The 13,766-nt window shown below is 44.7% G+C and overlaps 1 protein-coding gene across 1 annotated transcript in view; it reads left to right on the top strand.

The window, feature by feature from the left end:
• Window positions 1-13,766, top strand: part of PKHD1 (PKHD1 ciliary IPT domain containing fibrocystin/polyductin) — a 323,564-nt gene that overhangs the window by 297,806 nt on the left and 11,992 nt on the right. The window contains exons 50-52 of the mRNA XM_029911885.1: window positions 3,451-3,586; window positions 4,637-4,724; window positions 10,526-10,633. Of these exons, the coding sequence (XP_029767745.1) occupies window positions 3,451-3,586; window positions 4,637-4,724; window positions 10,526-10,633 (332 nt within the window). The remainder of the gene's footprint in view (window positions 1-3,450; window positions 3,587-4,636; window positions 4,725-10,525; window positions 10,634-13,766) is intronic.

The following is a 13,766-nucleotide window of genomic DNA, read 5'->3' as shown; positions in this document are numbered from 1 at the left end:
CTCCTGCCTTTGTTATGCATAGGGTTGCCAACCCTCCAAGATTGTCCTGCAGCTTCCAGGAATTAAAGATTAATCATATATCATAAGATGAGACCTCCAGGAATACATCCAACCAAAATTGGCAACCCTAATTATGCACCTCCTTCCCCATCCATGTCCTTTCCCCACACCAGTAGTTGTTTCACTCCCAATAGAAAACACTAGGGTTCTACATGTACTGTACCCCACAAATCACTGATCTCTCAAATGCTTCCCCATCTCCTCTGTTACTTCTGAATGCTTCTTAATTTCCTCTCCTGTCTTCCCTGCCCCTGGGCCTGATGCAAAGCCCATTGTAGTCAATTGAAAAATGCCCACTGATTTCAGTAAGCTTTGGATCAGGCCTTTTTCCCCCTTGAAGTCAATTGCAAACTCATTAACTTCAGTGGTGCAGGATCAGTGACTACGAGAATATCTTAATTTCCTTCTGTCAGTGCAGCCCAGTTTCTCCCTTTACCCTCTCAGTTCTTATGATGCCTCCTTCTAGGTGCCCCGCTTATTCCAGTTTCCTTCTGCCACACTTAAGTTCGCTGCTCCTGCGTAAGAGACATCTGCTCTCCGACAGGCCCCAGTATGTTCTGTGCTACCACTCCCTGTGGAGTAATATCTTTCAGAATCTGGTATGGGCTTCTCCTGACCAGGACTTCATAGGCAGAGCCATCTTGCCCATGGACCCCATGGAGATCTTCAGGGGACTGACAGGTTAACCTGCTTTCCTGTTGAGCCTTGTCAGCAGGGAATACCAAACCAACCCGCTTCCCTGCCAGCACTGGGCTTCAAGGGAGTGACAGGAAAACATGCTCTTCCCTTAGCACTGATCAGACTGGGAGAGGCAGCTTTGCCCACTCCACCACTGGTAGGAGTTTGTATGGAGCAGCAAGCTAGCCTTTTCTCCCATGAGGAAGGGATGCAGAGGAATGGCTGGTGAGCCTATTTTCCTTCTGGCACAGATCAGCAGGGGAGCAGCGGGCTGCTGTCCTCCTGTCCTAGATACTGACATTCCCTTGCAGGAATGTAAATTAATTGTGCCACATACTCAAGGCCCCAGCCCAGCAAGAATCAGGGTTGAGCACACTGCACATAAATGTCAATCTCTGCTGGGTTGTTTGGGTCCTAATCACCCGCCCATATTTTTTTTAAAAACAGCTATGGGTGATTTTTTCCTAATAATGAATCTACAGAAGGAATGTTACTGCCATCAGGAAGTGTCAATGGCTGATTCCCAACACTATGTTTTGGGAGGCTGTTCCTTGAAACTAGAAAAGCTTTGTCATTACTTGTCCTGACTCCCCAACCAGTATGCTGTCCTCTAGACACCACCCTGCCTCTCACCCAGTTCTAAAAGTCACTGGTGTTTACGAGTAGCTTGTCAATTGCTGACTACCCAACTTGGGGGCTTATTAAAGGGGCCTAGTTTTCAGAATGTGCTGAGCACCCACCCTCTGAAAATCAGTCTCCTGTGAAGTGTCTCAATTTGGGCCACCAAAATCGTAATTATGATCCACTATAGTAGTGTCTAGATGCCCCAACTGAGATCGGGACCCCATTGTGCAAGGCATTGTATATACACAGAGTTAGAGATGGTCCTTGCCATACAGAACGTCCAAGATAAACCGATAAATGGTTGGAAGGGAAATGGAGGCACAGATGATGATTTGCCCAAGATTATACAGCAGGTCAGTGCCAAGAATAGCACCCAGGTCTCTGAGGCCCGATGCATTAGACTACCACTTGCCACTGCCCCTGAAAACTTTGGCCACTATTAGTAGCTTTGTGGCTGGGCCCAATCTTTGCGTTAAGCTGCAATGCAGTTTGCCCAGGGGAGCTCTGCTTTGTAATGCAAAGAAACAGTCTGAAGAAATTGAGTTAAACCAAAGCGAATTGGTCCTCAATAAATCTTTTGTTTGTAACCACCTTTAAGCAAACACTAGAGAGCTGAATGAATAGCTTTCCTACTTTCATTGCAAGACAATGTCAACCCCCCAGTCGCCTCCCTTCACTGCAATGGTAGATTAGAGGTATATATGTATGTAAAAAGAAGATGCTAAATGACATGAAGCATTGAGAAGGGAATGAAATGATATGGGCTCCGAATAAAGTGTTGTTTCTTTATTCAACTGCAAAAGCCTTCTCTCAGGATGTTTGAATTTAAATTTCACTCTTGGAATACCAATGGCTTTTTAAAGAGGCGTCTGTGTATCTCTGCACATTAACATACCTTGATACAAGTGACAGAAGCACAAAATCACTGGAGAAAGGAATGTACAGTTTAGTTGTCGCCGTGTTGGACCCAGGATATTAGAGAGACAGGTTGGATGAGGTAAAATCTTTTATTGGACCAACTTGGTGAAAGAGACAAGCTTACACAGAAGAACTTTGTCTAAGCTAGTAAGCTTGTCCTTATGCTGGAGAAGGCAAGTGTCTTTTTAGAAGACCTCAGGGATATTCAGTTGAATGCATCTTGCCAGTCAGGATGATTTTTGTAGAATCCATGGTTTTGAATGTGCAGGAAGGATGGTCTTATGGTTAAGGCAGTGGACTGGGACTCAGGAGATAATATCTAGAGCTTTTCAGTCCTAGATCTCAACGCACTTTACAAAGGAGGTCAGCATCAGTAGCCCCATTTTACTGCTAGGGAAAGCAGCGGCACAGAGACATGAAGTTACTTGCCCAAGGTCCCCCAGCAGGCCTGTAGCAGAACTGGGAACAGAACTCAGGGCTCCTGAATCACAGTTGAGTGCCTTATGGGTTTGATTCCTACCTCAGTTGCACACTTTTGCGTGAACCTGGGACAAATCAACTAATTTTTGTGTGCCTCAGTTCCCCATCTGTAAAGTAAGGATGATAAATTGGTAATCCTTTGTTTAGCTCAGTGGTTTGAGCATTGGCCTGCTAAACCCAGGGTTGTGAGTTCAATCCTTGAGGGGGCCACTTAGGGATCTGGGGCAAAATCAGTACTTGGTCCTGCTAGTGAAGGCAGGGGGCTGGACTCGATGACCTTTCAAGGTCCCTTCCAGTTCTAGGAGATGGGATATCTCCATTAATTTATTATTATTTATTTATAATCTCTTTGGGGTAGGGACAGTTTCTTACTGTGGGTATGTGCAGTACCTCGCACAATGGGGCCCTGGTCTCACCTGGAGTCTCAAAGTCCTACTGTAATATTAAAGAAACTTATTGGGAAATTGATACAGTGTCTTATTAAATCTTACCAGCAATGTTAATTCAAATTGATATGAACCACTGAGCATTCCACCTGGACTGAAAACAACACAAAGTTCTGCGAATGGAGAGCAATGTCTAGTTAGAGGGGGTATCTAGGGAATTGCTCGAGGATTGGAATCAGGTGTTTTAAAATCATCCTTAATAATATGGTGATTTTTTTTTTCCACATTGCTTTGCATGAGGAAGAAATGGAAGCAGTCTAACTCCTGGAGGCTGCCTGTATGTGAGGCCCTATAATATCTCTGTCCTGGTACAGCCCTCTGATGGAGAAATGGAGAAAGAGCTTCCTGAACAGCCACAAATTATTTTTTTGGATAAGCAGGTAGTGATTTGCCTCCCTACAGGGGTATGATTCTATTAATTCTGTGCAGTATTGTCAACCCCAAGCATTTGAAACTCATCAGATTGGCTTAGAAATGCATGATTTATTTTTTTATTAATAAATGTTGGATTCTTTTTCTTTGGGGTATATTCAGGTGATGTTTTCAAGCCTTTCTTCTCAACTATGAGGACTAAAACATTCCTTTTTTTGAAGCTGAGATTCTCATGCAATCTCCTGATCCCTGAAGCTGGGGCATAAAAAAACAAACATGAAATATTGTGGGCCTCATGATAAAATCACTAGAGTTGGCAACACTGAACTATATGTTGGGGTTAGCTGGGATCCCTCATCTCCCTGTTCTCCTGTTGCTACTTTGCAGTTAGCTTCTACTATGAATCAGTCCCCTTTACCCTGACTTGGGAAAATCATAGGCAAATATCTACATAAACATGGATATGAACTTTGCAGATCAGGTGTGTCCTGAACTGTGATACCAAATCCAAACAGTTTTGGGGGAAGTTTGTGTCTGGATCCAGAACTGGACTCCGTGGTTTACAGCATTGCCATCCCCAGGCATTTAAAAATCATGAGTTGGGCTCCCCAAAATCATAAGCTTAGATTTAAAATCATGACATTTAAAAAAAAACAATATTTGGGGTCCTTTTTATTTGTCTTATGGTGTCGTAGTCTTTAGGGTTCACATTTTTGAGTTTTTCCCTGTAACCAGGATAGCTAGAAATGTACTTTTTTTAAAAATTAAAGCTGAGATTTTCTTCTAATCACATTCATTTAGAAATTGAGGTTTATGGGAAGCACCAAATAATGCAAGACTCACAATAAAACAGTGAGAGTTGGCAACTCTAGATTTAGGCTCATCTGCAGTAAATATAATACTTTGTATGATGCAATTTGTAACACATAGTATGTAAATACATGCTGTTCTTGCTGCTTGGGATCAATAGATGAAAGTTGCCTTAGAAATAAAAGGATTCCCATTTCTCTGGAAAAAAATTGAACAAACCTTTTATTGCTTTCTTTTCTTCTTCGCAGGGTCGGAGAGTTGAGGCATTAGGTCTGCCCTCAGAGCCATGGGTCATGACAGCCTGTCTCAAGGGCTCTTCGGAGGCTGTGTTGAAAGGTTTGGATATGTTTTGGATATGCTATGGTGGAAGCTTCCACTAGAAGTGATGGCTATAATTTGAGGAGTTTCTTTTGAAGAAAGATTCAGTTTGAAGGCCCATCATTGGGCTAAAAATAGAAGGCTGGGTTTGAAGAAGTGTGATGGGCTGCTCACATGGGTGTTAGGAGAAAAATGGCTTTAAAATGTGTTTCCATGCCCTGTCAACTTAGAGACACTGTCCAGTAGAGAAGACCTGAAATATAGGTCCTGGGAAAAAAAGAGAACAGATGGAGAATTATAAATCCATATAGCCCAGTGCTAGGCTGGTGTTAGTTGGCATGAAGTCAATGAAGCTACATTGATTTTATACCAGCAGAGTATTTGGCCTAATATGAATAGAAATATCTACCTGTTTTTGTTTTTAATGTAGTATATTCCAATGAGAAAATTCCCCTTCTGGCCCTGATTTAGCAAAATATGTAAGCACGTGTTTAACTTTAAGTGAATATTCCCTTTGAGCTTATTAAGGCTCATTACTCACATGCTTACATTTAGGCCCCAGCTTAAGTACTGTGCTGAGTTGGAAACCCAGACATCACAGTGTGGTACATGAAACCATGAAAGTGAAGCTGTTTATAAACACAGCATAAAATTGACCATGCTAGCTTCACTGCCTGAGCTGAGCGAGGTTCAAAATAGTGCTGGGCAAATGGTTTTTTGTTTTTTTTTTGGTTCTCTGGCAATTCTGAAAAAATGAAAAGAAAATCATTTCTGTTGAGTCAAAAATGATTTTTTTCACACAATTTCAGCCAATGGAAAAGTCAGAAAAAATGGAGTCTCTTAAAACGACTTTTCTGTTCAGCTTGGCTGAAACTGCCTTTTTCCAGCTCAAGTTCAAAAAGCAAACCAGCAACGTCCCCGGTGAAAAGTCAGGGTTCCTACCACGGGAAGGTTTTAGGGTTTACAATCAGGTTGAATGTGCCTTAACTTCGACTTGGCAAGACCATTTCCAGGAAAGTGTAAGGGGCAGGCAGTTTCCAGGATCTAGTTCAACCACCAGTTCTTGGGCTAGGTGCTAGGATCACTGGGTGAAATTCTGTGCTATGTACAAAAATGGTAATTGATGATCACAGCGATCCATTTGGGCCTTAAAAAAATATCTATGAATCTGTTAATTTCTTGGCCTACCTGCTGAGATTGTCAAAAGCCTGGCCATTTCCTCAGTTTGGCTTAGCTCCATGGAAATCAAAGTTGTTATGGCTGTTTACTGAGGAGATGATCCACGGTGTCAATGGTGGGGTTGGTTTTGTCAGGTGGACGCTTGTCCACAGAACAACTGCCAGATGACGACAAGTTTCAGTCACTACCGATATAGGCTGGATCGAAACCAACAACCTAGAAGTGAAATTCTCAGATCCCCTGTGTCACACTTCTCTGTTTCACATGACTTTTGAATAAGCTTTATAAAAATCTGCAGTTCGTTTGGAAAGAACGACTTTTTTTCCTCCCCATTTTGCAACTTGAAACGAAATAAATCGTGAAGGGAAAAAAAGAGAGAAATTAAAAACAAATGGAAGTAAAAGACTCAAATAAAGAATAGTCACCGAAAAGAAATGCACTTTACATTCTTTAAAAGATACATGCATCAAATTAATAGTCAATAAACTCCAGCAAAGAATGAATTGTGCTGTACAGATGTTCTGCATGTAATAGTTTGCTGCAGTTTTTCCTTTGACAAACGTCCTTATTGCGCTCGTCTTTTGAAGCATATGAAAGCAGCATTTAATCGAAATGTATCCGTCTAGCGCATTGAGCCTGCTTCATCTGACAGCAGTCAAACTGCCTCATGGAAAGTAGTTTAGCTCCAAATTAGCTTGCTTCTGCGTTAAATACCAGCTTGCCTGAGAGATCTTTGTGAAGACTCCCATATATATATATATTTATAATATTCTGAGATTTGAAGCATATGTGCCCGAAAGCTGAGATAGTCTCTGTTGAAAAGTACAGTACACTACTCTAGGCTTCATCATAGACTCAGAATGGCAATTGTAAAACATTAGAATGCAGCTGAAAGGATGCTCTATAAAACTGGTGTTACAGTGAGCTAAATGGTAGAGTCAAAAACACTATGGGTAGTCAAGGCGGTCATGAGGGCCGTATAAATACCTAGATAAATAGAAGAGCCAGAACTGACACTGGCAATGAGGGAAATCCACACTGCTAGGTTAAGGTCCAAATTCTTATTGAAATCATTGGGACTATTCACTAACTAAGTTACTAATTATTAGCATTTATATTACAGTGTCAACTAGAGTCCTCAGCTGAGATCTGGGCTCCATTGTGCTATACACAAATGCCAAGACAGTTCCTCCTGCAAAAAGCCAGCAATCTAAGGGCTGGTCTATACTTAGCCGCTAGTTCAGCGGCTGGAAATCGAACTTCCTGGTTCGATTTATCGCGTCTGGTCTGGATGCGATAAATCGAACCAGGAAGTGCTCGCCGTCGACTGCGGTACTCCAGCTCAACGAGAGGAGTACCGCGGAGTCGACGGGGAGCCTGCCTGCCGCGTGTGGACCGCGTCTGAACCGCGGTAAGTTCAAAGTAAGGTATGTCAAATTCAGCTACGTTATTCACGTAGCTGAATTTGCGTACCTTACTTCGACTTGGGGGGTAAGTGTAGACCAAGCCTAAGTGAACAAGACAGACTGTGGGTAGCAGGGGAAACAGCCACCGAGAGGGGAAGTGACTTGTCCAAGATTACTAGGCAGCAGTCGCTGGACTGCCATGCAGTTGCCCAGCACTCCCACTGCTTTTCATCTTCTCTTTCCACACCCAACATTCTGCCGCCTCCCTGGGTTGGATCAGACCCTCACTATTCAACAACCCTTGCCAAGTTTATCTTCTCACCAGTGATTGTACCATTTCAATAACCTTTTTGGTGCCGGGACCTTGGCTTTTCAATGAAGTCCTGTTAAGTGAGGTGGGCAGCTCTGGTGCTGGGTTTTGCCTGCATTATGTACCTGAAATGCTTAAGCCTGAGACCCCTGATACTTGACAAGTGTACATTACTAGAATTAGAATTAGAATTCTTATTAGCTGAAGCCCAGACTATGAATCCCTTGTTCATGCTGAATAGTACTTTGCATCGTGAATAGTTCCATTGAAGTCCGCTGGGCTACTTGTGTTGTGAACTATGAATGACTAAGTGGGAGAAAGGGTATCTAATCTGGCCCATAATTTAAAATCTTCCTGCCTCCCTTTAACAATACTGTGCATTTGTGGTGTGCATGAACTTTCCTGTTGAAGGTGAATCCAAGAGATGGTTGTAAAGATCTGTCCCCATCCCCAGAGTAGTAGAATGACCAGAAGTAGACAAACAAGGCACCTTCACCTGGTATATTGTGTTGTCATGTGGTTATACAACGTCATCACAGCTATAATGCACTTGTTTCATAAAGAAAGGACTTATTGCATGTAGGCTTTCAGCAAGTAAGGGAGTTTTCATTTGTGATCTCTGGTTTGAGTCCAGCATCCTAAGGAAGTTCTGATTTCTAACCCTCACCTGAAGCAATATTTAGAAAGTTTGTCAATCTTCGAGAACTGCATGAGCCTGCATGAAGCTCAAGACTTGGCAAGCATTCCACATAGCCCAAGATTTGGCTGGTACGCAAAGACTCAGAAAATAAAATGGAGATACCCTTGACACTGCAACAGGCTATCTTTTAAATGACCCCGCTGAGATAGAAATCATAGTGAATGCAAATTTGGTGGTAAAACCTTACTGGGTCAGAATGGACACCCATATTGCATAGGTGTAAATGACAACACAAGGTGCAAGGCCTCAGGAGAATCAAGGCCTCAGGTTTAATCTTAAAACATTTCACAGAGATTTTTTGTCTTACAAGTTTCTAGCTGAGACAGATCCACTTGTTTGTTTGATCATATGACAACCATCCCATTGAAACTTCATGGCCTGAGTCATTCCAAGGCTTCTGAAAGGAAGGCAGCACTTGGAATGAACAAAAGCCACTGCCATCTGATGACTGTTTAATAACCTGTGTGCAAGGGGCTCTCTTCCATGCTACACTAGTTATGCACAACTAGTTTTCGGGCCAAAATGTACTGCAGAAAATCGAAGGAATGTTCTGCCCCAGTGGTTGTTGCAGCTGTCTGGCTGGAATGAATTAGCTTATGCTGTTGTTTTTTGCACATCAGAAATCCGCTCCTTAACTCAAAGTTGTATACCACTCAAGAGAGTTTTATACCACTCATTTACCCCTCAGGTAGGGCAAAACAGATCTATAGAGCTTCTCCATGTGTCCGGTACAGCTGAGAGGCTGGAGCAGGAAAGGGGTTAAAACGGGGGGGGGGGGGGGGGAAACCTTTTGGCCTGAGGGCCACATCGGGTTTCGTAAATTGTATGGAGGGCCGGTTAGGGGAGGGGGTCGTGGCCCGGCCCCCACCTCCTATCTGCCTCCTCCCAGACTTCTGCCCCATCCAACCCCCCATTCCCTGACGGCCCCGCCGGGACCCCTACCCCATCCACACACACCCCGCTCCCTGTCCCCTGACCGCCCTCTGCGACCCCATCCAACTCCCCTTCCTTCCTGATTGCCCCCCCGGGACCCCTGCCCCCATTCAACACCTTGCCCCCCCCGACCGCCCCACCCCCTATCCACACCCCCACCCCCTGACCCCCACCCTGAACTCTGCTGCCCTCTATCCACCCCCCCCCCGCTCCGTGCCCCCTTACCGCGCTGCCTGGAGCACCGGTGGCGCTACAGCTGCGCTGCCCGGCTGGAGCCGAGCCACGCCGCCGCCGCCACCACGCAGCACAGCGACTGGTCAGGCCGGGCTCTGCAGCTGCGCTGCCCCAGGAGCTCAAAGCCCCGCCGCCCAGAGCATTGCGCCGGCGGCGCAGTGAGCTGAGGCTGTGGAGGAGGGGGAATAGCGGAGGAGGGACCGGGGGCTAGGCTCCGAGGCCAGGAGCTCGGGTACTGGGCAGGACGGTCCCGCGGGCCTGATGTGGCCCGCGGGCCGGAGTTTGCCCACTTCTGGGTTAAATCAATAAACTGCTGCTGCTTCTTGGAGGCTGTCTCTTTGGCTTGGATAACAATCAACATCCCACTAAAAATCCCCTAAGAGCTCCAGTGCCCGTGGCGTCATTCTTCTCAGATTCAGATATGTTAACACTAGAGCTGTATCAAACCAATTCATTGCATACAAGCAGCCCCCAGTTCTGGGAAAATGAGGTACTGGATCTGTCTAAGGTACTTATCTGTCCCCCACTACCGTAGTACCTCACTGTCTTTAGTGGATTTATTCTTATACCATTCTTGCAAAGCAGGGCAGTGCGGTTGTCCCCATTTTATAGATGGGGAAGTAAGTGACTTTTCCAAGGTCACACAGGAAGTCTGTAGTAAAGTAGGACATTGAATTCAGGTCTCCCTGGCCGCAGCCTAACACCTTAATCAATGGCCCATACTTCCTGTCTCCCTGAAATGGAGCTTCATAGGTGGGCCCTGTCTCTATAGTGAACTAAGCCATGACCCTAGATCTGGTCTGCTCTGAACTCTGGGGCAACTCGGACCTGCTTCTGAATTTTACAATGTGGGCCTGTTACTCGTGTCAGAGATCATGGGGCCACCCCCTCCGCTAGTGTATATTGGGGTAGCGCTGCTAAAGTCGTTGAAGCTGTGCAGATCGGCAAAAGTTGAAGATCTGGCCTGTTGAGTTTTCTTTGCGACCTAGGAGCTTGCTTTTGGTGATGTTCAGCAGAAGGTTGTTAACTCCCAGTGTCCTTGTGTTTTGCTGTTCAGGGCACACCAGAGTAGAGGTTCGAGATGGACGGGCTAGCTTTACGAACCTGGCAATCTCCAATTCAGGCTCAAACTGGTACCTCATTTTCACTGTTATTTCACCTCCAGGTAAGGTCCATGATATATCTCCACATTGTTCTTGCTTTACCTTAGTCATGGAAAAGTCTTTAAAAGCATCCGGAGGCAACACAGGAAGGAATGAGATCAATGTATATGCACATCTCAAAGCACTGATTTCGCCTCCCAATGTACTGGAACACAATAGCCAGGGAGCAAGACTGGCAGTCGAAAGCTTGATTCAGGCTTAGGCCCTACAAGTCTGGGCCTAGGGCCCCACAATCTGGAGTCATGTGATTATATTAGACTCTGAGCCTTCATTTTAAAAAAAAATAGGTCTCTTGTCCTGATGGTTGTGAAGAAAAGCTTGGAAACCTGACTTAAGTGAAGCCAACGCAGTGTTGTCTGTCTGAGATTGCAGAGAGCCTGAAACAAGAGCTCTGAACTGCCCCATCCCTCTCGGTGCAGTGTTAACTCCAAGACCCACTCTTCTGGGGGGCGGGGGGCTTGCCAGCACCATCTAGCAGAGGAGTCTGTGTTCGTGGCAGGAAGAGGAGAGTGCAGATGGCCCAGTCCACCCACTGAAGCAGTTGCACCCTGGTTGGTCCTGAGGGAAGAGTTTCTGCTGGGAGGGGCTCAGGCCACGGGGTAGAGGCAGAACCATTGGGAGCCCATGTGATCATGTGGCTAGGACCTTGGATTGCCTTAATCCAGTTCTGTGGTAGCCTGGAATATTTCACTGAAATGTTAAGAACTCACAAATTAGTGTCTAAACATCTCAGGTGTGTAATGGCCCCAGTTTTAGAAAGACTAAATTGTGGTGCATAAAATATCTATGTCCCCTTAAACTGTGAGCATTTGGGCTCTGCTATTGGGTACATTCCTACAAGTTCCTGGGAACCTCAGCTCCCACTGCTTGCACTCCCACTGGCATCAGGAGGAACTCAGCTCCCAGCAGGCTCTGGCCCGTAAACTGGAAGTGTGGTATGTTGCAAATTCACTGCAAAAGCTACTGCAGTGAAGTTAGAAGATCTTCCCATTGAATGAAGGTCAAACCTGGATCCCTTTTGTTACACTTCTAGCTAATAAGGACTGTGCTGAGAGATCTTTTCAGACAGCAGCATGAAAAGCTGTTTCATTTTGCATGATCTTTGACTAATTTAAACCAGAATACTGTACATTTTTAACACACATCATAAAAAATACACTCTGAGTAACATAGATAATTCTGCCTTTTAAATCTCCTTCAGTGGGAACTGTGTTGGAGAGTGTACTGAATGCTGGCCATTTATAGCAAATGCTTTCTTGGCATCTATGATAAACAAACAAAAAAAGTAATTTCCCAGGCACTTGGGATCAAATTCTATCATTAGGTTTGCATTCGCAGCCTGCCGTAATTATTCATGCCCCTGTGACCTCCCTTTTGGATTCCTAGATGGGGCTATCCTTGAAGATGCAGCTGGTGCTAAATGTGGAGGCCCCAACTGAATAGTGGCATTGGTTGGAGGGAGCAGATCATTTCCACGGGTGAGTATGTCTGCACTGCAATCAGAGGTGGGATCGCGGCACAGACTGGCAGATGCGCATTCGCTTTAATCTAACTAGCACAGCTAAAAGAGCAGTGAAGGTGTAGCAGTATGCTTCCGTGCAGGCCGGCAATGCAAGTATGTCCCCAGAGGCTTCTACAGCCCATGCTGAAGCCTGCCCCGCTGTGTCTTCACTGTTATTTTTAGCCATGCTAACTAGATTAAAGCTAGCACGAGTATGCCAGCCACTGCAGTCACCTCTGTGATTGCAAAGCAGACATACATAGGCTTGCTATTTGCTTCTGGGTATCATTCCCTGTAGTGATATGGGTCTCTACGAGCTTGATCCAACTCCCTTTTAAGTCAGTGAGAATCTTACGATTGACTTCAATAGGAGTTGGATCCATCCCTTAAATTCTGGTTTCATTTGAGTCCTAGATGGCTGAGGATATGTCTACACTTCAATCACCCATGGCTGGCCTCTGCCAGCTGACTGAGGCTCGTGGGGCTGAGGCTAATGGGCTGTTTAATTGTGGTGTAGACATTCAGGCTCAGGCTGCAGCCCAAGCTCTGGGATCCTCCCACCTTGCAGCTTTACGAACCTGGCAATCTCCAATTGCCAGGTTCCTAGGACTTGGGCCGAACGTCTACATTGCAATTAAACAGCCCCTTAACTTCAGCCCTGTGAGCCCGAGTCAGCTGGGATGGAAGAGCCATGAGTTTTTAATTGTAGTGTAGATTTACCTTGAGAAACCTTGATCCACTATTACTAAAAGTCCCTATGTTTAAAGGTCTGCACGCCACTTCTGGTCAGTTGCAATTTGCTTGCCACATTGTTCTGATGGAGCCTGAGTTTGTTTAAAGGGACAAGGGCAAGTTGAAATCTAGTCAAGTTCAAATAAAAGTAGTTTCAGGTACTACACCTGCCTTCATGTCCCCATCTGCCAATGTTTGTGTTTTTTTAAATAAATCAGTAAATAAGCCTCTTAGACATTTGTACTGAAAATATAACGCAGACAAGTACATTAAAGAAATCTCCATTAAAGTTAACAGAGTTGCGGATTTGGGATTGATGACAAAATCAGGTTATAACAGGGGTGTCTTGGCCCAGGTGATCTGGCTAAATTTCAACCAGGAGATTACATTCTGCCCACCCAGTTTTGCTTGTGTAGTTTCAACTGGATAAAGTGATCTTCACATTCTGTTTCATATTCTTGCACAGCGTTATTGTACACACCAAAGAAATGCTGCATTTAAATGGTGGGTGAAGTGATTCCTAATCGGCTTATAGAATGATGTGGTATCTTTGGATAAAGGGTGTTATATACAATGTGTACAAGATGTGACAGTAATGATATTCCTACTGCTTATTTATAATGTTTTAATCAACACTGTGGAGAAGATTAACAGCACTTTAGGCCCAGTCCAGCAGAGCATGTGCTCAACTTTAAAGACGTGAATAGTTCTGTTGAAGACATTCTCAAAGTGCCTTTTGCTGGATCATGGCTTTAAGTCTGATATCCGAGAACAATTTCAAATTTCCAGTGATCGGCACTCAGATAGCTGGTCGGGAACCGATAGCAATAGTTCATGCAATAGTTCATGCCTTTAATGGATTTGTAAAGAACAAATCATGTCAAACCAATCTGATAGCTTTC

This window comes from Terrapene carolina, unplaced genomic scaffold (genome assembly GCF_002925995.2).
Source record: "Terrapene carolina triunguis isolate 2854851 unplaced genomic scaffold, T_m_triunguis-2.0 Scaffold42, whole genome shotgun sequence".
NCBI lineage: Eukaryota > Metazoa > Chordata > Testudines > Emydidae > Terrapene > Terrapene triunguis.
The sequence above is the reverse complement of the archived record's forward strand: the minus strand, read 5'-3'. Positions and strand labels throughout refer to the sequence as shown.